The 25,849-nt window shown below is 50.8% G+C and overlaps 11 protein-coding genes across 11 annotated transcripts; 8 read left to right on the top strand and 3 right to left on the bottom strand.

Annotated features, from left to right (window-relative positions):
- Positions 1-165: 165 nt before the first annotated feature.
- BDW70DRAFT_171244 (SWAP/Surp domain-containing protein) lies at positions 166-2,639 on the bottom strand (the record flags this gene model as incomplete). The annotated part of the gene is made up of 1 exon (XM_073743172.1): positions 166-2,639. The coding sequence occupies exon 1, from the start codon at positions 2,587-2,589 to the stop codon at positions 166-168; it is 2,424 nt and encodes an 807-aa protein (XP_073599151.1). The 5' UTR covers positions 2,590-2,639.
- A 231-nt stretch (positions 2,640-2,870) lies between these two features.
- Positions 2,871-4,059, top strand: BDW70DRAFT_156993 (uncharacterized protein; the record flags this gene model as incomplete). Its single annotated transcript, XM_073740277.1, has 2 exons — positions 2,871-2,983; positions 3,039-4,059. The coding sequence occupies 2 exons, from the start codon at positions 2,871-2,873 to the stop codon at positions 4,057-4,059; spliced, it is 1,134 nt and encodes a 377-aa protein (XP_073599150.1).
- A 1,800-nt stretch (positions 4,060-5,859) lies between these two features.
- BDW70DRAFT_108806 (uncharacterized protein) lies at positions 5,860-8,237 on the top strand. Its single transcript, XM_073734476.1, has one exon. The coding sequence runs from the start codon at positions 5,992-5,994 to the stop codon at positions 8,131-8,133; it is 2,142 nt and encodes a 713-aa protein (XP_073599149.1). The 5' UTR covers positions 5,860-5,991; the 3' UTR covers positions 8,134-8,237.
- BDW70DRAFT_108807 (uncharacterized protein) lies at positions 8,238-8,651 on the top strand. The gene has a single exon (XM_073734477.1). The coding sequence runs from the start codon at positions 8,342-8,344 to the stop codon at positions 8,600-8,602; it is 261 nt and encodes an 86-aa protein (XP_073599148.1). The 5' UTR covers positions 8,238-8,341; the 3' UTR covers positions 8,603-8,651.
- A 116-nt stretch (positions 8,652-8,767) lies between these two features.
- On the top strand, positions 8,768-9,563 carry BDW70DRAFT_108799 (uncharacterized protein). The gene is made up of 2 exons (XM_073734475.1): positions 8,768-9,049; positions 9,097-9,563. The coding sequence occupies exons 1-2, from the start codon at positions 8,890-8,892 to the stop codon at positions 9,414-9,416; spliced, it is 480 nt and encodes a 159-aa protein (XP_073599147.1). The 5' UTR covers positions 8,768-8,889; the 3' UTR covers positions 9,417-9,563.
- Positions 9,564-9,590: 27 nt separating this feature from the next.
- BDW70DRAFT_108794 (dolichyl-phosphate beta-D-mannosyltransferase) lies at positions 9,591-10,660 on the top strand. Its single transcript, XM_073734474.1, has 2 exons — positions 9,591-9,854; positions 9,947-10,660. Exons 1-2 carry the CDS (start codon positions 9,754-9,756, stop codon positions 10,578-10,580), a joined length of 735 nt encoding a protein of 244 aa, XP_073599146.1. The 5' UTR covers positions 9,591-9,753; the 3' UTR covers positions 10,581-10,660.
- Positions 10,660-11,785, bottom strand: BDW70DRAFT_108791 (uncharacterized protein). Its single transcript, XM_073734473.1, has 2 exons — positions 11,732-11,785; positions 10,660-11,681 (listed from the first exon to the last, which is right to left on the bottom strand). The coding sequence occupies exons 1-2, from the start codon at positions 11,768-11,770 to the stop codon at positions 10,740-10,742; spliced, it is 981 nt and encodes a 326-aa protein (XP_073599145.1). The 5' UTR covers positions 11,771-11,785; the 3' UTR covers positions 10,660-10,739.
- Positions 11,786-12,298: 513 nt separating this feature from the next.
- On the top strand, positions 12,299-14,812 carry BDW70DRAFT_171242 (transcription factor TFIIIC subunit TFC6; the record flags this gene model as incomplete). The annotated part of the gene is made up of 2 exons (XM_073743171.1): positions 12,299-13,664; positions 13,715-14,812. 2 exons carry the CDS (start codon positions 12,299-12,301, stop codon positions 14,563-14,565), a joined length of 2,217 nt encoding a protein of 738 aa, XP_073599144.1. The 3' UTR covers positions 14,566-14,812.
- Positions 14,813-15,228: 416 nt separating this feature from the next.
- On the top strand, positions 15,229-16,564 carry BDW70DRAFT_129827 (uncharacterized protein). Its single transcript, XM_073735698.1, has one exon. It carries the CDS (start codon positions 15,706-15,708, stop codon positions 16,294-16,296), a length of 591 nt encoding a protein of 196 aa, XP_073599143.1. The 5' UTR covers positions 15,229-15,705; the 3' UTR covers positions 16,297-16,564.
- A 134-nt stretch (positions 16,565-16,698) lies between these two features.
- On the top strand, positions 16,699-20,119 carry BDW70DRAFT_129826 (vacuolar protein sorting-associated protein 35). Its single transcript, XM_073735697.1, has 5 exons — positions 16,699-17,063; positions 17,167-17,804; positions 17,857-18,815; positions 18,864-19,412; positions 19,466-20,119. Exons 1-5 carry the CDS (start codon positions 16,927-16,929, stop codon positions 19,781-19,783), a joined length of 2,601 nt encoding a protein of 866 aa, XP_073599142.1. The 5' UTR covers positions 16,699-16,926; the 3' UTR covers positions 19,784-20,119.
- Positions 20,120-20,770: 651 nt separating this feature from the next.
- BDW70DRAFT_129824 (putative stress response protein Nst1) lies at positions 20,771-25,371 on the bottom strand. Its single transcript, XM_073735696.1, has 6 exons — positions 25,121-25,371; positions 23,852-25,019; positions 23,533-23,777; positions 21,966-23,481; positions 21,801-21,914; positions 20,771-21,751 (listed from the first exon to the last, which is right to left on the bottom strand). The coding sequence occupies exons 2-6, from the start codon at positions 24,936-24,938 to the stop codon at positions 21,264-21,266; spliced, it is 3,450 nt and encodes a 1,149-aa protein (XP_073599141.1). The 5' UTR covers positions 24,939-25,019; positions 25,121-25,371; the 3' UTR covers positions 20,771-21,263.
- Between the last annotated feature and the right edge of the window lie 478 nt (positions 25,372-25,849).

The following is a 25,849-nucleotide window of genomic DNA, read 5'->3' as shown; positions in this document are numbered from 1 at the left end:
GGGGAGAGGCACAAATTGTGGGCCTGGCCTTAGCGCTGCCTTAAAATCTAAGGCATTAAGATTGACTAGTTACGGGGTAGAAGCCTGGAAACATCTACTGAAAATAAGGACTCATGTTAACATAGAGGTCTGAGATTGTGTTCAATCATTTATACATATCGTGTGCTACTCTATCTTGCCTTCTGAGTCCGAGTCAGAGTCCGCAAACATGTCCTCCGCTTTGGGCCGTGGTTTGCGAACGGGCCCGGCTGGTATCTCTGGTGGTTTTTCAGACGTTGTCTGAGGCTGCTCTTTTGGTTTATCTTCCTCTTCGATTCCTTCGCGCGGGTCTTCATCTTCATCAATGTCTTCTAGATCGCTATCTTCCATTGGTTCGCCATCAATATCACTCATCGGCTCGTCGTCGATGTCCATGTCTTCAGCAACCTCTTGATGGACCTCCGCCGAAGGGGGTTTGCCTTCTGAAGGACGGCCGGGTTCAAAGCGAGCAGCAGCAGATGAATCCTCGTCAACAGCCTTCCAGCGGCTCTTGTTCTTGGAAATTGCGGCAGCTGCCCGTTCAGACTCTGCTTTCTCCTTCTCCTCTCGCAGCTCTTCTTCCGTGAGCGGTGGCTTTTCGAAAACCTGGAAGAAATGCTCCTGACTCGACTGTGGAAATACGCACCACCCCTCCCAAAGATGTAAAAGAGAACCTATACTGCGCTTCCACTTCTCTGCCCTCAGCCGTCCCCAGCTCAGCTCTTTCTCAAGTCTCCCTAGGTGTTCAAATACTTTATGTGTTTTCAGTGCTGATTCGAACAGCTGCCGATATCGCCAGGCATGCCGTACGCCGCTGGTGGCTGATGAGGAGAGGATATCAGAGATCAGATACAGGCCAACCAACTTCGCGGAGGAGGTATCCAGTTTTTCCTTCCCCGCCCTATCTGTTGGCGCTGCATTGGCGCCATCACCATTCTGCTCTTTTCGAGCGAGCCCCTTCTCCAGCTCACGATCAGGGTTCGCCCCAGTGTAGACAAAAGGCTCAATAATGTTTGACACAATCATTTCAACCACCTCGTCGGCCCCTGCACCTGCGTGTTTAATGGCGAATGCGGTGACTCGCGCCACATCGCCTTTGCGTAGCTTTGCATGAGTGGTAGGAAGTCGCGCGAGGAGGTGAGCCAACTTCGCCTTTTTCAAAGGATTCATATGGCCTAAACCTTCATTTCCTGTTCCAATGCCGTCAGTGGGAGGCAGCCCACCATGTTGCCGTCGGTCGTCTTCTCCATCGGATATGTCCTCATCCGACGAGTCGTAGTCTTCGTCAGACACGAGTTCATCTAATCGAGTAGTAAACTCAAATGTGAGCTTGTCCTGTGGGATCCAGCTTGCGCCGCCCTCAAAGATCGGGAAGGGCTTTTGTGAGCGCCCTCGTTGGTCTTTGAAGCGGCTATTTGTGATGATATCCCATAATTTCCATCGATAGTATACTCCGCCGGGGCTTCTCGCATCCCATAGCCACGCCCATTTCTCCTCCTTCTGGACTTCTGGTCGGCTCATGAGAAGGGCCTCGAACTCGGGGCCGTAGTTTAGCAAATTCTCCAAGGTTTTGTGGATAAGTCTAAGCTGCTTCAAATCAGAGGGTGCTTTCACCTCCACTTGCAGAGTAGAGCTGCTGCCACCATAAGATGGTCCATAAGAGCTTGGAGGAGCGAAGCCACCCCGATGCAGACCAGGCGGTGGTGCACGGTTAAGTCGACCCCCCAGCTCCGGGGTTACTGGCTTTGCTCCAAATGGAAGGGAGCCTGTGGAGGAGGGCCCGATGGCAACTGTCGAACCAATCGCAGCGGATGATAGATGCCTCGAAATAGACAAATAGTAGCCCCACCCGAGATACCGGTTCTGCAATGCACTGACACTGCTATCAATATCAGATGCGGCGGATTCACTTGCAAGGGTCACAATGGCTGAGACCGACTTGCGTTCGGTGGCGGTCTGGCCCGAGGGCCGTAGGAATTTGACATTGTCGACGGTCAGCACCGTAGGTATTAGAGCCTTGACCACAGATTGAGAGGTCCCAGGGGGAAGAGACGCAAGATACAATGTCGGCTTAGCCGCAGCCCTCTCGGCCTCCTTCGCTTCCGCATTACCCTCATCCTCATCGTCCGATGCGCGAAAAGCGGAGTTAGCCGCACCGGCGGCATTATCGAATCCGAGCGTCCCCTGCGCAAATTCCCAATTCCGATGTAACGGCTGAAAGCCTTCGTGGTTGCGTTTTCGAGAGAGTGATGGTGGAGGCGGTCCCAGCGTCCCAGGACCACTCATGCGCGGACCGGAGCTCGTGAAATGTCGTTTTGCAGGTCCTCCAAAGCCAGTGTTCCTGTGCGCGAATCTATTCTGCTTTCCCTCGAATGTCGAGCGTTCAGGGGCCGGGGAGTCATCTTCGAATGATTTGACAAAGTCCTCGTATACCGCAGCTGTCTCGGCGCGTTCGCGGGCACGTTTGGCTTCGGCTTCGGCTTTCTGGCGCTCAAAGAGCGACTTCTTGGCCGGGGCAGACAGCTTCGACGAGATGTCTGGGAAAGCCTTGGATTTGGAATTGTCTGCCATGCTGACGAGGCAGCAGAAGCAGCAGGCCGATCGTCAAAGATGTCGCAAAATGGAACTCGGATGTCAAATGTCAAGTCTCAACTTGTATGCGGCGACAGTTCGTGAATGGAAAGCTGTTTGGGACGGACTTGAGCGGAGGCGGAAGAGCTGCTGCTGCCTTGGGGCTCAGGCCAAAATTTGGTGCATCTTGCGAACCACAGTGACCTACCTCATCTACTAACCAACACTTTGCCTACGACTCGTTACTGCTTTATCATCACTAAGGATAGTCAAAAAGAGCAATGGCAGCTTCTCAGGTGCAAGCAATCCTTCGATTCCTCTCGCAGGATGCCAAAGTGCCCTTAGCGACAGCCATGGGCAAAGTAAATGAGCTTCGAAAGGCAGATCTTACGACGTACGTATGGCAGCAGTTCTGGCAATCTTTATTAAAGACACTGACCTGCTCCCAGCCCAGAGAATATAGCAAAGGAGGGGCTCACGCCATTACAGGAGATATTCAAAGAAGACAAGATGGCGAAACAAGTGCTAAATGCTGCCAAGAGAGCATCCAAGAAACGTAGCGCACCTACAGAAAGCAAAGATGGATCGCCTCAAAAGAAGCTTAAATCGTCATTACGAAGTTCTACGGATGCTCCATTTACAGTGGAAAGTGCACTGGCTCTTCCGGTCTCAACAGCCAGTGAAGAAGAGCTCTCGGATATAGTGCTCTTCACAAATAGAGCACCACTAGTGCTTGCCTTTGCTGTCTGTGTTCTGAAGTACACAATGCCTGAGCAGCCAATATCGAGTAGGCTCAGCCTGGCCCAAGCTGTTGTTAGCGCCAATAGCCGCTCGAAAGCCATCAGCTTGGGTCTTGAAAGCGACAAATCTGCTGAGCAGGAAGGATGGGGCGACGGTCTGCCCACTGTTTCGGTCTTGGGCAGGGAAATCAAGGTGTTGAAACGGTGGGACTACAATCCTCGAGAGGGTCGATCCTCGCAGGAATCTCAGGGCGCGGAGGCCACTTCCGATGACATATTCGGGCAATGTCTTACGGACGACTCGGAGCCCAGGCCATCGCTTTGGGGTATTGATGTCCTGGCGTTAAAACGCGGTGAATCATATCCGTCTGAGACAGCTGCGAATACAAGCAAGGCGCTTCCAATACATAATCCAGAGTCAGCACGCTCATATCTTCTCAAATCGTTCGTTAAATCTCCTGATAAGGATCAAGGAGAGTCAGCATCATTAAAGAGAAAGAGCGTAACAAAGTTCGAGACAGAAAGAGAAATCTGCTTAAGTCATCTCCTACGGTCTGTCGATCTGGTGTGTCAATCATGGGCTTCCACTCTGAGCGCAGAGGACCTGGATAGGCGTGCTTGGGCATGGTATGTCCGTGTGAGACCGTCCGTTCAAAGTGGAATAGAAGGATGGGGGGAGAAAGGAGCTGTGAGGCTATTAGACATACTAGCCTTGAAGAGGCAGTCCTAACGAATTGGTGAGTTATGGTCACTAAGGTCATTGACATTTCTTTTGATGAGCAGCTTGCAGTAGTACAAGCGCGGGTAACAATCTTGGTGTGCTGGCGCCAGCCTGCCATTATTGCAATGGATTCGTTCTGGATTGGTTTCAGGATCATTTTGAATAAGTCTCTGAAGAATCACTGCCATATTATCACCGATTTGGGATGCCAGAACTTGAAGAGAGTATACGAGCATTCATCGTCCAAAGCTTTCGCGAAGCCGTCATTAGTGGCTGCCGTCTATTAACCTAACTTCACTCGCCCAAGGCTTGCATCATCGAAAGGCTAAAATAAAATCGGCGTATCTGGGAGGAACCCCGTGCAGTAGCGCCTCCTTTTGGGCATAATTTCCATGCCATAGGAGAAACGCTGACAGCTCGTGCATGCACCTGGTTACAACGTCTGAAACAATGTCTTTTTCTCGAACTAGGTCCGCCTTGGGCCGAGTGAGTCTCACGTCATGCAATGAGGATCAAGTGGGAAACGAAGAGATAAATCTTCCGATAATCTAGGTCTTGGATCCGCGACACTCCTAGGGCGAGAGACTGACAATTATGGGCCAGCTTGGCTTTCACTGAAGAATGAAAAATATCATTGGATTGCTTGAGTATATCGACTCAGTAATGTCGGACGTGCTAGTCGAATGTGCTGCTGGCAGCACGGTTACTTTTATCATGTTATGACCGTGTTCGCATCTAAGTGCCGATCAGGTGACCTCACTGCTTTCCTTGCAATCTGATGACGACGATGAGCCTTTCGGAATGCGGAGTCAGCCTCAATGCTTCGTAAACAAGGGAGCTCTTTCGCATTCAAATTGAGTAGCGTTAATCGATTCAGACATACAAAGAACTCATAGCGCCTAATCTGTAAGGCTACGAAGTACAGAATCCTGCTTTGGTTCCACCAGTAACCGGATCCAACGGTCCTGTCTCCGTTTGAGTTTGGATAGAATTCCGTCCCTGACAGGCTGACTCCCAGTTGGGGGGTGATACAATTCCTGCCGGATATTGGTTGCGAACAGCGGGAACCCTGTCTTCGACAAATTACTGCTCTGCAACTCTGTACTCAGTATGGTTGAGGGTTTAAGATGCCAAGGACCGGCGGGGAACAATCGGTTGAACGACCAAGTTTGGTGACATAGAAGGCTGTCGCGGACTCTCGGTGATAGGTTGGTTAAGGTCCTCGCCTTTTTTGGACTACTTCAGAAACACTAGCCTTATGCATCCTCCACCGAGGATGATCCGGAACACACTTAGCAGGGTATGATTTCGCTAGAGACATGGTGGGCCGAGGATACTGAGGCGCAGCATGCATTACTAACGATGATCGGGCCAAGTGGAAGCGAAAAAGGATATGGATTAAGCTGAGAATATCCCTAGTTTTCGGCCACAGGAATAGTAACAAGATGCCATGGCCTCGAGAACGAACTGAAGGGACTCTTATCTCCCCGTGATGTACTCTGTAGATCCCTTCCAATAATGAACTGTGGTCGAATTATTTTCTCAGCCAAGAACAGAACCAAGCTAGTCCCGAAATTGACGATTTCATTCCTCATTCCTCAGGCGCCCACTCCCATTACCCTCTCAATCCTCTTCCCTTCCTCTCATCGCAGATCTGCCTCCTCACCCACCACTGACGACCATCCATCTCGACACTCTAACGCCTCCCATACCGACTCTCCGGCTCAACTCGCCCCATCTAACTTCATCTCCCACTCTTTGCTCTGCCGCCTGGGTCGCCCCCCGTTCTTTTGTCCTCCAACGCTTCCGCGGCGGTTCTCCAACACTCCTTTGCCGTGGACCCGACAGCCTGATTTAAACCAACCTAAGTGACGGATTGACTCGAACCTTCGGTAATATTGACCGATCCGACTGGGAAGCCCGCCAGGGCTGTATAACGCCATGTCTGGGCGTCTATCTTCCGATCATTCTCGCTCCTATTCGCAGTCTTCTCGGTCTCGATCCGGGCATCACGCCCCTGATTCAATGCATGACCAGTCTACGTCTGGCCGCTCGTCAAATCCCAATGTCTTCGCAGACGAGTACTCTTTGGAACCCTTGGAGTCGGAACGATCGACTCTAACGCCACGAAGTCCGTCCATTTCATCTATTGCGTCCTCACATACCCTTCGATCATCATTACCCCATCACCAGAAGCCTTATGATACGTCCGCAAACGACAATGACAATGAGCTACTAGAAAATCCGTTCCGGGACGACGCCCGTCTCTCGTTCGAACAGGATACAGTTCAACGTTCCAGCTTACCCCAAAAAGGGTTTGACCTATCGTATCGCAACTCCGTCACATCAAATTCGACAGTCCACTCGACAGCGCAGCGCAGTCAAAGCACGTCGTCCCGCTTTTCACTTCCCCCTCGTGCCCTTAGTCCATATACCGGTGCCACCGGTCCAAGTCACCCATACGCGATGTACCCGCAGGTCGGCGTTAGTCGCTCGCCCAGTGTGGCCACTACCTCCACGATCCGCCCGGTAGATGGGCCTTTGATAGACTCAAATGGTCCGCAGCATCCGTATGCTATGTACTCACAAAATGTTGTGGTTGAGGAGGGATTGGATGATCCGATCATCCCACTGGGATTTCCGGGACACAATCACGAAGCGTATCAAAGACCCCCCAATCGTGCCGCTGATGATGTTGGCGACTTAATCGGACCAGACGGTTATACGGAGCAGCTTCCACCATATTCTCGTTACCCCGAAGGCGCTTCGCCCAAGCTAGAACCCTCTGTCGTCGCACTTCCGGATGACCCGGTGAACTCAAACCAATCCAGCGGTAATAGCGATCGAGGAGCTGCTACATCGGATGCATCTTCTAGGACAATGGTTGCTGGGACGGTGACTGCTGGAACAATGGCCGCTGGAGCATTAGCTGCTGGAGACCAACCGACTGAACGCGGGGGTGGAGCCCTGGACGGACCGCCTCCTACGGGTGTTATGGCGTTTGAGGAAAAGTTAAAGAGAAGGGGTCAGAAAAAAGTATGCTGCGGACTCCCGGTTTGGACATTAGTCTTAATATCGGTTGTCATGATTGTTGGGGGAAGCATTGGGGGTGCTATTGGAGGTATTCTAGGCGCCAAAAAAGCAGCAGAGGACGCGAATGACTCCCCGGAAACGACTATCCTTACCATGACAGTTCCGCCTCGAACGGACGCAACTCCTTTGACCGCCACTCCGTACAACATGCCACCTATACCAACAGGCCGGTTTGCTATCCCAGCCGCGCCGAAAAACCAGTCAAAATTTTGTATCCTTGATCAAGATCAAACTCCGTCATGGGGTTGTTATAGCCAGAACCCTATTCCGATCGAGGTTGGAGGCGACAAGGACAAGACGATTGATTTCTACAGCGAGCCGCTACCAAAGACTCTGACTTATGGTGCTCAGGCCCCTTTCTTCACGCAACCGTCAATGCCACTCGACCTGGTGATGGATACAAGTGACCTTAGTCTCGGACCTGCTCTGAATTTCTTCACATTTTTTGACAAACTGGTGGTTGTTCCTGAAGATACCTTCTCATCATCAGACCTATCCGCACGGACAGTTTCAGAAGACGAAGTATTCGCCGGTATACATTACCGCAAGCGCTCGAGTGACGTGGGTGATCGACCCTGGTTCTGCTGGTGGAACAGTACGGCCATGGAGTTTTTCCTCTACATCAATGAGACTACCAAAGAGTCGCGATACTCATCTTCTGACTCGAGCACGAGCAGCAAGTCTAGTGATGATGAAGACAGCAAAGTCTACACCACAGATTCGCTCTCACGACGGGGTAGCTCGCTGTCGAACTATCCACGCAGGATCAAAATGGAGGAAAAGCGAGACAATGCGGAGGCGCACGCCCCGTACTGTCAACAAATGCAAGTTCTGGATGACGGGGCATATACGACAGTTTCCCCCGAAACTATCGGAATTAGCGTGAACGAACCAACAGCGACAACAACAACAGGGCAATATGGAAGCACTACTCAAACGGCAAAGGCGCAATATCAAAGCATATGTTATTGTGTTTCATTGACCGACTAGCCCGGCTTGTCCGAGATAAACATCAACCAACAACGGCTTATATCGTGGCGTCGGCGTTATCAAGGCATTTTTACCTATGAGCGATGGCCTCTTCTCGTGTGGTCTACATGGTTTCTCTTTCGGCGTGATAATCTGGTTTCTTGTCCATTAAGAATGGCATGTATTTTGTTTGATTGACTACTACTCTTTGTTTTGGCTTTTTCAGTTTATGATATCACTTGTTTTCATCCTTGTGACGCTCTGCCATGCCTCGGTTGGATCTCGACTCTCGTTTACTGTTATTTGTCTGGTTACGCGTACGGCGTTCAGTGGTATATCACGGTGCATATGGTCCTCGGATTCCGCCCAGTCGCTTATTATTTCTGCTCGACTTTGGATCTTACCACATCATTTCGAAAGCTATTTGCCCGGTGTGGATGATGTCCTTGGGCATGAAGACAGCCCTATGTTCAGACATTTTGAGAAATAAATACAACTACTGATGTATATTCTGGGAAAATATCACACTGTGACAGCACGACCTAGACTAGTAGCTTCTCTCACTGCTTCGTAGATTTAGATGTCTCCGTCGCCTGAGGAGCGAAGATCCGGAAGTATGACGGCCAACAACGTCATATGCTCGTCGACAACCAACCTTACCTCTATGCACGCCTTCATATAAAATGGACGAGGTTTATCCGTCGTCTTCAATTTTTTTGATCTAGTCACATACCTGCGTATATCTTGATTCAAGAAAATCCACAGTCATTGCCAACCATGACCTCCCTCAGCCGCTCAATCAGAGCCGTCAACCCTAGGACCTCCCGATTCCCTGTTTTCCTTCAACAACGATTCTACGGGCAGAGCACCTACGGAGATGGCGAATCCAATCCTGGAGAAGACAGGAACGCACCGACCCGTGATATGGAGCATCCAGGTGCGTGCAGTTCGTCAGCTCTGCCACCCACTGCTAACACTTTTTAGGAGCACCACCCCCTAACGTCAGCAAAGAGAACCCCACCAAGTCCCAACCTTCATACAAGCAGGACGAATCCAGGAGCGGCGTGCTCGAAGAGGATATTCCGAAGAAACAGTCCGACAAAGCTAGACCGGTCATCAATGATGGCCGTCAGACATCGAATGTGAAAGAAGACGGAAGCACGAAGTCTGATGCGCCCGAGGATGTGAAAAGGCATAATGAAGAGATTGACCAGAGGCACGACAAGCCTTATAATCGAATTGACGATGGGGGAAAGGTTGGGAAGGGATTCTGGGGGAAGCTGGATGGGGCAGAGGGTTATTAACCCAGTTTATGTGTCCTCATTTCTATCGTAATTGCCGGGTTTAAAAACGATAGAAATTGGTTTATCTTGTATCATATTATGTGTTAAGATGAATATAAAATGAGAGTATAATGCGATTGACTTTTTTTTGAATTGCGTAGAGTGCTGTAAGTGGACTGCAGGAATTGCGAACCGGCCAGATTTACCCTGAAGCTCCTTAGCGACCACAGCGGATCTCTCGTGTCTTGGGAGCAACGTAACCCAGACTTGAGCTCTCGATCAACACCGTCTCCACGTTCTGCAATTGCGTCGCATCGCAAATCAAATCAGTCGCTCATTTAAAATTCTGGATTTCACAATGGCCAAGGACAACAAATACTCCGTCATCCTTCCGACGTACAATGAACGGAGGAACCTCCCTATCATATGCTGGCTCCTGGAACGGACATTTCGCGAGAAGTGAGCGGCGTCCATATCCCATACGGTTACTGATCGAATGAAGCAAACAGTTAAAAGAAAGGAGAAAAGAAAGCTAATATGTTGTCAAACAGCAAGCTGGAGTGGGAGGTAATCATCGTCGACGACGGCTCCCCGGACGGTACGCTCGAAGTCGCCAAACAGCTCCAAAATGTATGGGGCGCCGACCATATCGTCTTGAAACCTCGCGCTGGAAAGCTCGGCCTCGGAACTGCCTACGTCCACGGGCTGCAATTCGCAACCGGAAACTTCGTGATTATCATGGATGCCGATTTCAGCCACCACCCCAAGTTCATCCCGGAGATGATCCGCATCCAGAAGGAGACAGACGCCGACATTGTCACCGGCACGCGTTATGCTTCTCGTGATGGCATTCGCGGCGGGGTGTACGGGTGGGATCTGTTCCGGAAGTTTACGTCGCGCACTGCGAACTTGATTGCGGATGTAATGCTCATGCCTGGTGTGAGTGATTTGACGGGCAGCTTTCGATTGTACAGGAAGAGTGTGCTGGAGAAGGTGATTTCTAGTACGCAGAGTAAGGGCTACAGTTTTCAGATGGAGATGATGGTCAGGGCCAAGGCGATGGGATACAAGGTTGCGGAGTGCCCGATCACCTTTGTTGACCGGCTGTATGGAGAGAGTAAATTGGGGGGCAGTGAGATTGTGGAGTATTTGAAGGGTGTCTTTAACCTCTGGCTTAATGTTTGATTCTTCTCTGCCATTCTTTTACCGATTTTGCTGCTTTCACCCTTTACCCAGTCTTTGATGACCAACGCACTTATCTTTCCTATGTCTGTATATTAATGCTCTCTATATCCGTTTGATAATCTGTTCTTGTTTTACCTTACACGCTCTCTAATTCGGTCCTCAAATCCGATTGAGATAGTTGAGGATGCGCTCAATCATCCACGCCTGACCTTCGTCTCGGACATTGTGACTCGCCCCTGGAATGATACCACTGTTTTCGTCGTCCCACTTCTTCTCCCCTCCCGCATCTGTTGCACGCTTCCATCGTTCCAATAGAGCTTCCTTACCTACCCAACTGGGGCAATACTCATCATTGCCAGAATATAGCGCCACTAGAGTGGTCCGCAGCAAGCCGCGCTCGGCAATCCGGCCAAACGTCTCACCAAGCCTTTCATCCGTCAAATCAGAGCTAAACAAATCATCTTCTGACGGCCTCTCAGGACTCTCAGGGCTTGCAAGACTCCAGAATCGCCTTGCACTAACCGGAGTGACAGGATCCAACCCAACCAAACCTGAAAGCTCTATAGGACAGATTGCACGAGCGGGTTGTTCCCGTGCAAATGTGACGAGTTTCTCATATGCTTCGCGGGCCTCCGAGCTCTCCTTCGCGCATTGCAGCAGCGCCTCCCGATCCGATACTGGCGCTTGCATGATCGCCCCGTCCACAGCTGGACGCGTTAGGCTATGTACGCCGTCAACATCAGGATTGCGCGGGGGCGGGTTTGCCGAGTACAGGTAGTGCAGCACATCCTGGCTTCCTGTCGAATGGCCCATGATGACAACCTTGGCTCCGCTTGTAGTTTTCTGCTTCAGGTTACGGACATAATCGATGCACTGGCCGATCTCTTCCACGTCTCGGTCAAGACTACCTATTCCCCAGCCACCGTAGGAAGACGAGAGATGGAGATGGAAGAGGGACCATTCAGTTGGTTCTAGAGCCTTTGCAAGTTCCTGGACGTAGGGGACCGTGTACAAGCCGTCTGTGAGGCCGCCAATGAAGAGGAGACTGTGCGGCTTGGGGGTGCCTGATGACCTGAACTCAAAAGCTACCAAGCGGGGTGCCTGTCACAGTTGGTATTAGGAGACTATATAGTAGGTAACTGGACACATACATAGTTGTGTAAGGTTCCTGGATATGATGATAAGGCCATCTTAACGAATTACTGTTATGTTGGAAGTTGCTTGGAGCATGCGCAGCTATCAATTAGCGGGGTAGACATCGACAAGACTTGAACCAGAAGCGGGCAGTTTACCGAGTAGGTAAGGTTGCAGTATCTGATCAACAAAGAACCGATTCCCTTCCTTCCCCCCTTTTTTGTCTTATGTATTTGATTTTTCTTCTTAAATAAAAAAGAAAAAAACCTCATACAAGCCTGGGGCCTGACATCGCAAATATAATTACAAAATCAACCAAAACCAAGTTGAGTTTAGATCGACAATACGGCTCTGCGTAAGATATAACGCCAAGATATACGCTAAACCTGATCGGGAGCTATGGTTCCCATCTCGGCATCATTCTTCAAGACTTCTACCCTCCTATATTTCGTTTTCCAAACATATTACTGGTGGCATGCCCTTTTTTACATCAGCTTCTACAAAGTAGCTCTTCTACCCGGGTCGGCTACATATAGATATGCTAGCTCAAGAGCTGTGACTGAGAGAGCTGCTTAACCGCAAGCATGCCCTCAAGTCGTAGATCCGGTCGTTTGTCCGGTGTACGGAAGACCTACACAGTTGACCCTTTTGCCGAAGAGGACCTGGATCTTACCATTTTTGGGGAAGAGGACAGCAAGACCCCGCAGAATAAGGGCAAAGGGCGAGCTCAAGGGGACGATGACTCTGACGAGGAATTCCAGGCACAAGAAGAGGAAGAGGAGGAAGAACCCGGTGATGATGTATCTGAGGCTGGAGAACCCGGCGCTGAAGATGATGGCGAAGAAGTCGATGCAGCTGTTTTCCCCAAAGCCGAAGCAGCAACGTCCAAAAGCCGTCGTCTTAAAGGCTCCCAAAAGCCGGTGCGACTCGATCAACCCAGATCAACTAAGAAGCGGCGTCCCGACGGCGCTATCGTGCTGACTGGTGACGAGACTCATTCTCGAGGAGCATGGAATCCGCTTGAGCATGCAGGGAAATCAATTCATTTGCAGGTGACGTTTGGGCTCGATGAGAGGGATCTTCTGGCTGTACTGTATACGAGGGATAGGTGGTCAAGGGGGATTGATTCTACGTTCCCGACTCGGGTGTCGCTGGACGAAGCGGAGGGTTTGCGAGATTACAAGTATGGGTTGACTTTCGGAGTTGAGCCGGATGATAATGAAAAGGAGAGGACGAGCAGCTGGGACTGGTATTATGATGATGATGGTCTCGGTAGGCGATTCAGAAAACGCCAACGAATCGAGCAGATCAATGAGCAAGAAGCACGCCCGACCTTTTTGCCTACACCGAAACAGGGAAAGCATACTGTGCTTATGGGTCCCGCTGGCAACCAAATGGAGTTCAATCTGAACCAGTACGAGGTCTTCAACTTTGGGGATGCGTGGGGAGAGCTCAAGAGTGGGAATCGAAAGGACGCATCCAATAAAAAGAAACGGCAGGGCTGGGTACTTAATATTGGGCAGCGCATCCAGTGTTTGGCCTGGGTGCCGAACCAAAGTGGCCGTGATCAGTTTCTATCTGTGGTAGCTCCAATCACGAATGAGCAGAAACAGACGTATCCAGATCTGTTGAAGGACTACGCAGCTGCAGCATTTCGGTCCTCGGCACCATACCCCTGTGCCCTGCAGCTCTGGGCGTTCAGAGCTAGCGAGGATGGCGGTCTCACGAAAACTATTGATATGAACGTCGAGCCCAGCCTACGGTTGATCTTATGTACTAAATGGGGTGACCTGAGGCGAATGGCCTGGTGTCCTATTACCCGAAAGCCGCGGGATGAAGATAACCAAGGCGGCTTCAGAAATTTAGGGCTACTTGCTGGGGTATGGGGCGATGGTTACGTCCGAATTATTGACGTGAAGGTGAACAATGATCCCACAAAGACCGAGTTTTGTAAGTTTTGTGGTTGTATCAAGTAGTGGATAGGCACTAACACTGTGAAGACAGAATCGATGCCCCTATGTTTGAGGCGCGGCCCCCATCCACAGTATGTACATGTGTGGCATGGATGTCCTCGAGTGACATTGTTGTGGGTTGCGCCAACGGATTTGTTGGCGTATGGAGCATTGCGCCGCCCTTAAATGAGCCTCAAACTGACAATCTACCTTACTTTTACCATCCTATTCACACTACTTATGTTCTCAACGTCTCGCCCGGTTATCCGACTCACGCGCATCTGGTGGCTACCACCTCTATGGATGGAGAGACGCGACTAACGTCAATAGTCGACCATGAAAAGGACGTGGTCGAAACAACTCGCATGCGAGTGGGCTCGCCGTATCTGACCTACTCGCCATGGCTACACTCATTCGTCTCTAGTGATGAAAACGACTTTGTACGTCTGTTGACTTTGCGGCGCTTCTTCACCACCCTGGCGGTCGCCCGAATGCCGAGCACCGTTTCTGCTTTAGCGACGTGCAGCCCTTGGCACCCAAGTGCACTTATTGGCTGTACTGGGGGAACAGTAATTTCGACGAATCCCTTACGAAGACTATTACATTCCAAGGAAAAGCAATGGCAGCAGGCCTGGTTCTCGCATACCTGGGTTCGAGGAGAAGACCCAAGCAGTCCCGGGGTCAGTCGATTCTACGATGGTTTCCGCGCTGAAAGCATCAGTCTGTTGCGGAATATGACAGGGGACCGCAAGATGGTCAATGGGACCATGGTGGTCACCATTTACGAGGAGGAGACGCACGTCACGGCGCTGTCGTGGAACCCTAACCAGTCATGCGCGGGATGGGCGGCTGCCGGACTGGGATGCGGACTGCTTCGAATTGAGGATCTGGCCATGTAACTTAACATCATTCTTGCCCTCAATTCTCACGTGCCCAATTATGCCGGTCTGAAGTGTTTGTACATGACCACAACCCATTCTACATATGCTTCTGTTTACCCTGCATGGCTGAGACTCTTGGAAGGCCGATCGGGGGGCCATCATTACTCACATACTTTCTTTGGAAAACCCACTAAATGGCGATCGTCAAACGCCCTGAATACCCGAAAGTACCAGAGAAGAGGATCTGAAAATAGCATCACGGTCCCGGAAGCGCTGGTTCGCCGTGACCTATGTCAACTCGGTTTGAAGAAACCAAGTATACTACAATCACATGCAGTTCCTTCCATTTACAGTAATCCACATAGTTTGCATTGGTTTAAGCTTCTGACGCATCTATGTATGTGTTGGGACATGCAGAGCATTGCGCGTCCGGCAGGAGCAGGCAGATAAGTAAACTAAGAATAGATATTTGCATAACTATGTAGTCGGCTTATCGGGTACCCGACTCCCATTTGGGTTTTGGCCGGTGATCACTACCTAGTACTGGATGTTGAACGTAAACGCCACACTGAAAGCACAGCCACAGCAGGGCTTCTGCCTTCCGAAGACCATCTGCCTCTAGAACGAACCTGAAGCTCCTAGAGTTGTATCCGAATTAGAAGAAATTCCGAAGAAAAATCGAGACAAACAAGAACTTGTTTTAATTTTATTTTTCTCATCCACTGTATGATCATCTTTATGAAATAGTTGCGTTACTGCGATAACTCTGTGCCTGTTCATAGAAAATCCGTGGCTGGTAGTTTGTTTGGATGGCCCAGCCTCCTGTATACTTGGTGGCGGCTGTCAGCTCGAACATCAGGACGCGCCAGCTGCCGTATCGCTTGGACATGATGGGCTCAAAATGCTGATCATTATGCAACAAGTGGTCCACTTTAAGGGTTTTTCGAGAGTCTCTAGCCGTGACCTTGGTCTGCTCTGGGATTCTTAAGCTGTACCATCTCAACTGAACTGTCTCATCCAACTTTTCATAACCACAGTCCCTGAGGTCCCAAGATTGCTTAGGAGTAATAAATTTTCTCTGCTCCTCCTTCAGTTCCTGGCTAAACTCCATATTTTTATTTATTGTTGAATATATTACTTCAACTCACTGCCAACACCATGCATACCTCTGCCGTCCTTTCCTTAGCTCTCGCCCTCACCTCCAACGCATTTCCTCTTACTCGTCCTATCTTCAACACCACAGTTCAGCGCCGAAGCGCAGACTACGATGTGGTCAACGTTGGTGGTCTTCCGGACACTCCTCAGCCTGCTCCCCCGGTTTCAACCATCACCCAAACCGTGACTGCGCCGGGTGCTCCTCCACAAACAGTGACAGTGACGATATCCCAAACACCAACAACTCCGTCGCCTTCCTCGTCGGCGATATGGGGCGCTGGAATCGGCGTTCCGTACAGCAGCTCGGCTATCCTCCCGGCAGTGACTCCAGTCCCGGGAGAAGAAGTTCAAGACGAAGATGAAGAGACCGCCACGGGAGTAATTGACAGACTTGCGCGCGCCTTTGGAAGGTCTATGAACTCTCATCTACGGGCTCGTGCCAGCAACGAGACTGCGGCTTATTCTCGTTTCGATACTCGTGGTCTCAATAAGACTGGGAGTGTTTACGTCTCTCGTGGTCTGCTCAACTCCACTGAACTTGTTACCGCGAGTCTCAAGGCTAGGGGTCTGAACAGCACTGCTTTGAGGGGCTGAGATGGCATTAGGAGACTCAATGGGTGTTTTACTCGGTTTCTTCTGTGTCGTTTCTACCACAACTTAAGGCTACTACATTTTATGACATAACGGGACCAAGATCGACTTTTTCAATGGCGTGAATGATGATGACAAGACCGGGTAATGATGTAACTGACCAGAAGATGGGTACCGGCGTTTCGAGATTTGATGGCCTCTCATGCATCGGCTGATTATTTGTTTTTATGAGTATAGATATAGATTGGAAATAGATTGGTTGTACTTCGAATACCGGGAAGTGCTAGTACACAGTTGTATGTTCACGTAATTAATGTAACGAAAAGCAGCCCTGATACATTACGTACTGGTCGCATGCCCGCCTCCAGTCAACGGCATTATGCCAGTTCCACCACTCCAGCACCGTTCAACTCCAACTCCCTGATTAATGAATGAACCTCAACTCTCTGTTCTATGGAACCTGAAAGCAGTCAAATCTCTTCCGTCGCAGTGTTTTCCCTCCGATTTTATCATAGTTTCATCTCTCCCCTCTCTTCTGAGCCATTCCAGCTGCCTACCGCCTAAACCCAAGCCGTTTCTATCTCCGCTCTTGACCAGATCCCCTCTTGCTTCTTACCTGGTCAGATAACCACAATGGCTACTTCGGTAGCGCCGTCCGAAGATCAGAGTCGTCTCCTGGAGGAGGCATTGGGGGTGGTGCGCCAGCAATCGAGTATGATGCGAAAATGCCTCGAGACGCCCGGCAAACTGATGGATGCGCTCAAATGCGGGTGAGTCCGAGCTTCAGTTAGCAGTGGAATATGCTGCAACGATGCGAGTCACTGCTCAGTATATACAAAAACGGCAATGCTGATATCGCGGTATCATTTCTAGATCGACATTGGTCTCTGAACTCCGAACACCGAGTCTAGGCCCCAAGCAATACTACGAACTGTACATGGCTGTCTTTGATGCACTGCGCCACCTCTCCGTCTACCTGAAAGAGAATCACCCGGTCAATCACCTCGCGGATCTGTACGAATTGGTTCAGTATGCCGGAAATATTGTTCCGCGGCTCTACCTCATGATAACCGTTGGTACCGTCTATATGTCCGTGGAGGATGCCCCTGTCAAAGAGATCATGAAGGACATGATGGAGATGAGCCGAGGCGTGCAACACCCAATCCGTGGGCTATTTTTGAGGTATTACCTTTCCGGTCAGGCGAGAGACTACCTACCAACGGGAACCGGTAACGGGCCTGAAGGGAACCTCCAGGACTCGATTAACTTTGTCTTGACTAATTTTGTGGAGATGAATAAATTATGGGTGAGACTTCAGCACCAGGGTCCCTCGCGAGAGCGGGAGAAGCGGATGCAGGAGCGTCGGGAGCTGGAGTTGCTGGTTGGTAGTAACGTCGTTCGCCTTAGCCAATTGGTGGATTTGGACACGTACAAGTCTGGGATTCTGCAGGCGCTTTTAGAACAAGTCGTTCAGTGCCGGGATGTTTTGGCGCAGGAGTATTTACTGGAAGGTGAGGATGACTGGGCGAAGAGGTGTGCGGAATGCTAACGCTGCGACAATAGTGATTACTAAGGTGTTTCCCGATGAGTTCCATTTACATACGCTCGACCTATTACTTTCAGCTATTGCGCGGTTAAATCCGCATGTGGATCTGAAGAAGATTGTTATAGGGCTCATGGACCGCTTGTCCTCCTATGCGGCTCGAGAGGCCGAGACCTCTATGAATGCAGAGACGAGGAAGCAAAAGGAAGAGGAAGCCGTCACGAAGCTTATCGAAAATCTCAAGGTCTCCGAGGTGCCCCAGGAGAAACCGAAAGAGGATGCCGCCCCTACCCAGGAGAATGGCGTCGAGCAGAGACCGACAAAAAGCGAGGAGCTGACGAAGCCAGCCGATGAGGTTACGGCAAATGGGCGCGACGAGGACCAGAAGCCCACTTCGCCTCAAGATATCAAATTGTATGACATATTTTACGAGCAGGTGGTCAGCCTTATCAAATCCCGTGGTCTCCCAATTCAAGATACGATGGCGCTCCTCGTTTCACTCGTCAACCTCGCGCTCAACACGTACCCTGAACGTTTGGAATATGTTGATCAAATCCTTCAGTTCGCTACCAAGGAGACAGCCGAGTACACAGACCATGCAGACTTACACGCCGCACCGACACAACAGAACCTTCTGCACCTCCTCATTGCTCCGCTTCGCTCATACGTTTCCGTTTTCACAGCCCTGGCTCTGCCACATTACCTCCCCCTTTTGTCTTCCCAATCCTACTCTACACGACGATCTGTTGCGGGCGAAATTGCCCGCACTCTTCTTAAGGACCGAACATTAATCACTACTACTGAGAACTTGGACCGCGTACTACAGGCCCTCAGGGTACTAATTAAAGAAGGTGTGCAGCAAGGAGGTTATCCTGGTTCACAACGACGAGGCGAGTCAGACGAGACAATTGAGGAACAGGGGTGGTTGGCCAGATTGGTTCACTTACTGCAGGCGCCAGAAAATGACACCCAACTCAAGGTAATTGGCTTCTGTCATTAGTTTCTTACTGCTGCTAACTACGTCTAGCTTCTCCAAGCAACTCGAAAAGCGTATCTAGACGGCAACGAGAGGATACGCTACACCTTTCCCGCAATTGTTAGCTCCTCGATCCGTCTGGCACGGAAACTCAAATCTCGCGAGCATTACGATGACAATTGGCAATCACAATCGTCAGCGCTATACCGTTTCATGCATCAGTGCGTTAACAATTTATACCAGCGCGTCAACCCCGGATGCGCCGATCTTGCACTGCGCCTATTCGTAATGTGCGGTGAAGTAGCCGATCAGACAGGCTTCGAAGAATTCAGCTACGAGTTCTTCGCCCAAGCCTTTACCATTTACGAGGATTCGATCAGCGATTCCCGCGCCCAATTTCAAGCCGTCTGCATCATCGCCGGCGCCCTCCACGGCACCCGAGGCTTCTCCAAAGAAAACTATGACACCCTCATCACAAAGGCCGCCCTTCACGGTAGTAAACTTCTCAAAAAACCCGATCAATGCCGCGCAGTATACCTAGCTAGTCATCTCTGGTGGGTCATCGAAAACCCGCACAGAGGCGAAGAAGACCCCAAGAACGTACGTCCTCCACAGCCCCCTGATTGCCATCCTACTGTGCTAAACGAAACCAGCTTTACCGCGACGGCAAACGCGTCCTTGAATGCTTACAGCGCGCCCTCCGCGTCGCAGACGCCTGCATGGACACTGCCGTCTCAGTGGAACTCTTTGTCGAGATTCTCAACCGATATGTCTACTACTTCGACCAGCAGAACGAAACCGTGACGACAAAGTACCTCAATGGCCTGATCGAGCTCATCCACTCGAATCTCCAAACAGACCAGGACGAGCCGAACCCGGCGCTCGAGAACCCCAAAAGACATTTCTACCGCACGCTCGAGTATATCCGCGCGAGGGAGTTTGAGGGCGTGGTTACGGAACCCAGGTCTTAGACTTGAATCTTGGATGTTTCAAGTAAACTGCGTCATAGGCATGCCATCGGTGGTAAATACACGTCAATTACGGTTGTATCTGTAATAGTGAGCGAGCTCGGTGCTTGAGGCGAGCATTTTATGCAGTGCTGCTGCCCTATACTCCCTTACATCAATCACCCTTCCCTAGCCTATTAGGCTCAGTGCGTTTGTTTTGATCTGTATGCTGATATATGTATGTAAGAAAGATTCCCTTCGTTTGCCTTTGAGCATTTCTCTCAATACCATGACACAGTCTCTTTTTCTCGCCCTCCGTTGTTTCTTCTAGGGTCATTATATCAATGATGTACTTCTAAAAGGTGGCGTTGGACCATTTGTATCCGCTATTTAGAGTCTGTCTGACTCTCTAACCGAAGCGTAAACTGGGAAGCAGATACAGTACGTTCAAGGCATTTTTCTCTTAGGGGACATAGCGGAAGCACTATTAGAAAGGCGGATGAAGGTCCTGAATTCCCATAGTAAAGGAAAGGATGATCGACGGGGTCCCTGTTTTGCGAAGCGAGCCGTGGATGGGTACTACTTTTCAGGGACGGGCGACTGGTAACTTGGAACCTCGGTGTGAACGCTACTCAAACTACACACTACAAGAGTATCGTAAGGCCCTTTACCCGCACTTACCATGCTAGGTAAACAAAGTTTCTGGAAATTCGGGACAGGAGTTGATGTAGGCGGATGGCCAATAGACGAGCGAAGTCGGCGGGGTTTCATCGTGTCTCCATTATAAGTGGTTTGGGTGAGAAGTACCTTAGGAAGGCACCACTCGTTACCTACTGAAGTCGAGAGGTAAAAAGGGGACATCGATATAAATTCGTACTTGCTCGTTCCGTTCAGGTGATGGGTGTTTCAGGCTTGATTGTGTGATGAATTTTCCTCCACCCTACTGTAATACTACCAGGTACATATGGGCTAGCATTACGAGAATTACATATCAAGTCAAAACGAAGTAAGTTAACCGTAGTACCCACGAGATATGAACCTCGAGTTGTGTATGCATTGTTCGAGAATAGAACGAGCAGGAACCATGTATGCCATGTTCTGGCTCTGTGGCCTAGCGTACGTAAGGGTAAAAGAATACAAGACATGACGGCAATGTCCATGGATAATTTAAGGGAAAATGTAGAACAACAGCAATGAAGTTGTTGGGTAGAAGAGTAACACGAACACAAACAATGTCATCATAAAACGGATAGAGGAAGGGAGGATGGAGGGAGGATGGAAAGTATCATATCGTATCAAGGACATGTGCGCAGTTGGGAGAAGATTGAAGTGGTGATGGGAGGTGGATTTAGATGAGAAGCGGGAGGAAGAGGAAGATGAAGAGGATAGGACGAAAGATGAGATGACGCTTTAACCTTAACCCGTAAGAACTTATAATCCATCCCAAAACGTTGATGAAGAAGCTGATTGAAAGGAACCCCCTGGTTCATCCGAAACGCCTAGACTAGAAACCCGTGGTTGGAGAAGAAAATTGCCGAAGAGCAGAGGAAGGGGGTGTACCTAGGCCGATTCCTCCAAGAGCCGGCATAGTACTGCTAGGAATGGGACTTCCGATCTCGCCGGGGACAATGCTGCCGCGGTGGCCCGTGGTTGTGCTAACGGCGTCTGGCTCAAACTTGACGAGCTCGCCTGTCTGGCCGCTTTTGATTGAGAAAGTCCCGCCGCCATTTTGCGTGTTTCCCTCGGTATCGCAAATGTCAAGCATCTCCTTGAGAGAAATGGAAGGCTCATTCGATGGTCGTAGTTGCTCAACTTGGCGGAGAACCGCATTCACATCGTGATACCCGTCCGAGTCCTTAGAAGGGCTCATGGTACTCAATTGCTTGCAGGCCTGAATTACCAGGAGTCGAATCGCAACAGGCCGAGACGTGTGCGCGCGATGATGGATGCCAGCACCAAAAGCGTTGTTATTGGCTGGCCAGTTATTGTTCGCTATACTCACATTAGCTGGATAAAGAATGGCTCTTGACTCAGTACTAACCAGGCGTGTATCCCCATGTTGGACCGCCCGGGAACGGGGCTCCGAAGGGCATCTGGGCACCCCATGTGCTGCCGCCTATAACAGGACTGACGGGGAAATTGGCATGCTTGGCCACTAGAAGTTCCATTAGCTAATATATCATGACGTTACCAAACCCAAACTCACCACTAAGAGGTTCCGGGAATAGTGAGGAACCGGTAAAGCTGGCTCGTGCAGGACCTGGCATTGCAGGGGCAGGCGTTGTTCCGGGAAGAGATTGGGAAAGCTGTGAGGAAGTAAGGGGAACGTCGGAGTCATCGAGCAGTGCACTGCTACCCAGTTGTGCGCTGAGTTCGTCTACATCCCGCCGAGAGTTGTGCTGTTCCTGTTGAGTACTAGGTGGGCGCTTGATAGGGCTAGGTCGGGATATGGGGAATGGCTGAGCGCTCGTGTCAAGAGGAGATCGTTCAAAGGAGTTCGACGGCTGCCTTGAATGGCCATGCGGCAAGCCACTTGGCTGCGGTGAAAAGATACCGGAGAATGGCGGCTGGGCATGGAAAGGAATACCGGGCGCATCGAGGGGGAATCCTCGACCTGGGTGCATTGGGCGTGTGCCGTTCATCCCTGGAAGTGCGGGAATACCATTGGGGGCAGGGAATCCCCGGAGCTGGTTCATGTAGGGACTTGAATGTGGAGGATATGTGGGTAACTCATGGCCCATTGGAGGTCGCGGAACTAAACCCGACAGCCCCGGGGGGTTGGATGGAGAAAGTCCAGGAGGATGAGTTCGACCCAAAGGAGACATAGGAGCTCCTGGGTGAGGATGAAGAATGGGGTGACCCAGGCCGTATTTGGGAATAGATGACCCCGATGATTGTGATAAAGGAACGGACCGCGGAGACACCTGGGACGCCTCTGCGCTGGCTGATTGGGAGCGTGGAGACGAGCTATGTGACCCCTGCTGAGAAGCGCGTCGGCCTTTAGCGGGCGTTGGAGCTTTAGGGACCACAGGCGTCGCAGACTGCGGAGGAGGGGACACAGGAGACACAGGCTGCAAGTTCGGCGCCCGCTTGGCTTGCTCCTGCGCAACTCGTTCCCGTTCCCTCCTCGACTGCTCATCTTGAGCTTTACGCTCTCGTTCCTGCTTGGCTTTTTGCTCCCTCAATTCTCGCTCGTCACGCTCCTTTCGTTTGGCCTCCTCCCGTCGCTTCTTCTCCTGCTCCTTCTGTTCACGCTGCCTCCGTTCAGCTTCCTCTTGCCTTTCTCGTTCCTCTCGCAGACGTTTGTGCTTTTCAGCTTCTTTACGAGCACGCTCTTCTTCCTGGGCTTTCCGTTCAGCTTCCCGCTTCTTCCGTTGTTCTTCCTTCTTTCTCCGTTGTTCCTCGAGCTTCCTCTCCTGCTCAGCTTTAGCGGCAGCTTCCTCTGCAGCCTTCTGCGCCTCTCTTCGAGCCTTTTCTTCATCCTTTGCTAGCTTGGCGAGTCTCTTCTTGTCTTTTCGTTTCTGGGCTTCCCTAGCTTTCTTGGCGTTGCGTTGCTCGTTTAAGTTCTCCTCTTCAAGGAGCTCTTCAATAAGCTTCTGCTGGCGCTGTTCAGCTACTTTCTCGCGGTAGGCTGTCAACACCCGCTGCTCAAACATTCGAGCTGCAAATATTTGAAACATGCGTCGGCCCTCCTCCATGCGCTGTTCTTCCGTCATGGCGTCCTATCATCATCAGTCCGAGTTCTTGCTACTGTAGCAGTCTGTGTGGCAAACCATTTCGTCTTCCTCGTATTCTTCCTCCTCCTGACTATCGTAGTCCTCATCCTCCTCCTCGTCGTAATCCTCGTCATCTAGCGGACCATGATTATGACTGCTGTGAAGAGATTGATGTGCTGCTGCTATGCCGTATTGCGTGTCCTCCTCACGCTGCATGCGCCGCTCCGCCAATTGTTCCATCATATCGATGAAGTGCTTTCCGTCGTTTTTTAATAGGTCGTCTGCAACTGTAAGAATTCCATCTGAATTTAATGAAGTAGAGACAGAATCCGAAATCAGCCCCAGGTTTAGCAGAAGTATATTTCAGGCGACTTACCTTTGACAGTCAGACTATTGCCAAACGCGAAAAAGTCAGCGCGCGCAGCACTTCCTTCGTCATCTTCGTACTCCTCATCACTATATGGCTCATCGTCCTCTTCATCCTCGTCATAGTCCTCCTCCAAGTCTTCATCATCTTCGGGCTCGTGGATTCGACCTCGTGAGGGATGAAACTGGCCATGTGTGTGGGTATGTTGGCCAGGAGGCCGCAGCGGCGGTTGGTACAGTCCGGGAGGTGGAAGTATCGCCGGTCCTCGTTCGAATGATCCCTGGGTGTTGTTGGCGTACTGTTCAAGCTCGTCGTAATAGGCATCGTAGAGAACTTCGAGCTCTTCCTCAATCGCCGTCCGTTTCCTGCCGCATACAGTACAGCTGCACGAATGTTTCTGCTGCTCCTTCATCTTTTTCAATACCGCATCCTTTTCCACCTTGACAAGCTGGCGCCGCTCCTCTTCGCCTAACTCAAGCCAGAAGGTCTTGATATTTTCTCGTTCTTCTTGCGTTGAAGTGTTCCAGATGCTGCGTTCTTTCATCAACTTCGAGGAGGATTGGGAACCGAAATGCGACGATAAAGGTGGGCGTGGAGCGTTGGACAGCGATATTGAAGGAGTCGACATCGGCGTTGAGCTTGCTTGCGATCCATTACGGCCCTTCTTCCCTCGTTTCTTTTTGGATTTTCGGCTAGTTGCTCCTTGCGGATCATGTTCGGACGGATGCGGGAGCTCCTGGGTGTTGTGCCCATGTCCGTTCAGCACTTTCTCGCTTTTGTCATCGTCACCGCCGCTTTGCTCATGCGATACATCGTTATCGAGCACCGTCGAACTGGAGCCGTTTACGTCCAATGTGTCACTCGGCGCATGTCCGTTTGCTGCTTGACGCTGCGCCGCTAAACGAGCTGCCTTTTCTCTTCGCTTCTGTTTCTTGCGATTCACGGAGACCGGCTTTGATTCGGGCATCGGGGAGCTATGAGAGTCTTTGGACGCCGAGTTTTCGCTGGCTGTGGAGGGTGTAGGGGCGGTTACGGCGGGCACATGACTGGACATTGTGGAACTAGAAGCTGGCCCGGGCGTGGCGTGAGTAGGCATGGGATCATATGTTCTCTCTGCGGGGAAAGGTGCAGACACCTAAACCTCCAAGGTTCCTAAGCCCGACGACCACAGGAGGAGCTGTAGGAGAAGGCGGAGCAAAATGGTTAGACACGGACGGGGATATCGGGCGGAAGCAGGAGCCTTCCGAGAAAGAACGTTGAAATTTTCAAGAGACTCACCAGCAATTCTTACTGGAGACAAGAAAAGAGACTTGAAAGGAAACGGTGAGATAGGAGCAGAGGTCAAGGCTTGACGTCGCGATTGAAAGAAAAGCGGCCTTCCCAAGTGGCTGGTGGGGAGCCAAGGTACAATGTCTCCAAGGTGAGGGCGGAGAGAGGGGTGGAAATTGACCGGGCGGCTCAGCCAAACGGCCCAGATCGAGGGAGGAGATCGGGGGCGCGAGAAACCGGGGAATGAATAGAGAGTGTCGAATAGGGTAGGTATCGGTACTATGTTAGAGAGGAGGATACCTATGATGACTGGATTGACGCCGGATGTTGGGCTCTGGGTGGTTGCCCTGCCGCTGGCCGCAAAGGGATAGCCTTGATAGCCGCCATAAGCGAGCTTCAACAGTATACAGAGTACTAAGACCTCATCCATCTTCAATTATTACTCTTATGGATTGCATCTATACACAATAGCGCTATACTCTTTCGAAACTGGGCTGAACCTTCCAGAAGCCCTGCAAAGTGTACCTTGGACGCCTTACTCGTACATCGAACGATCTCAATCTACAATTTACAATCTGGCAGGGGTACATTGCCTTTGAATGGGCATTAGTTTTCTTAACTGGAAATAAAAAGAGTGGGAGGTCGAGCCCAAGCCAGCTGAGCTGAGACTTTGTGTCGGCTTGCATGCTGACAAGATCCATCCGACTCCGTTCTAATAACCAGACAGCCCTTAGGCAA

Source organism: Aspergillus foveolatus, assembly GCF_047715535.1.
Source record: "Aspergillus foveolatus strain CBS 279.81 unplaced genomic scaffold BDW70scaffold_7, whole genome shotgun sequence".
Classification (NCBI taxonomy): Eukaryota; Fungi; Ascomycota; class Eurotiomycetes; order Eurotiales; family Aspergillaceae; genus Aspergillus; species Aspergillus foveolatus.
Note: the sequence above shows the minus strand (reverse complement) of the source record. Positions and strands in the feature narration are given on the sequence as shown.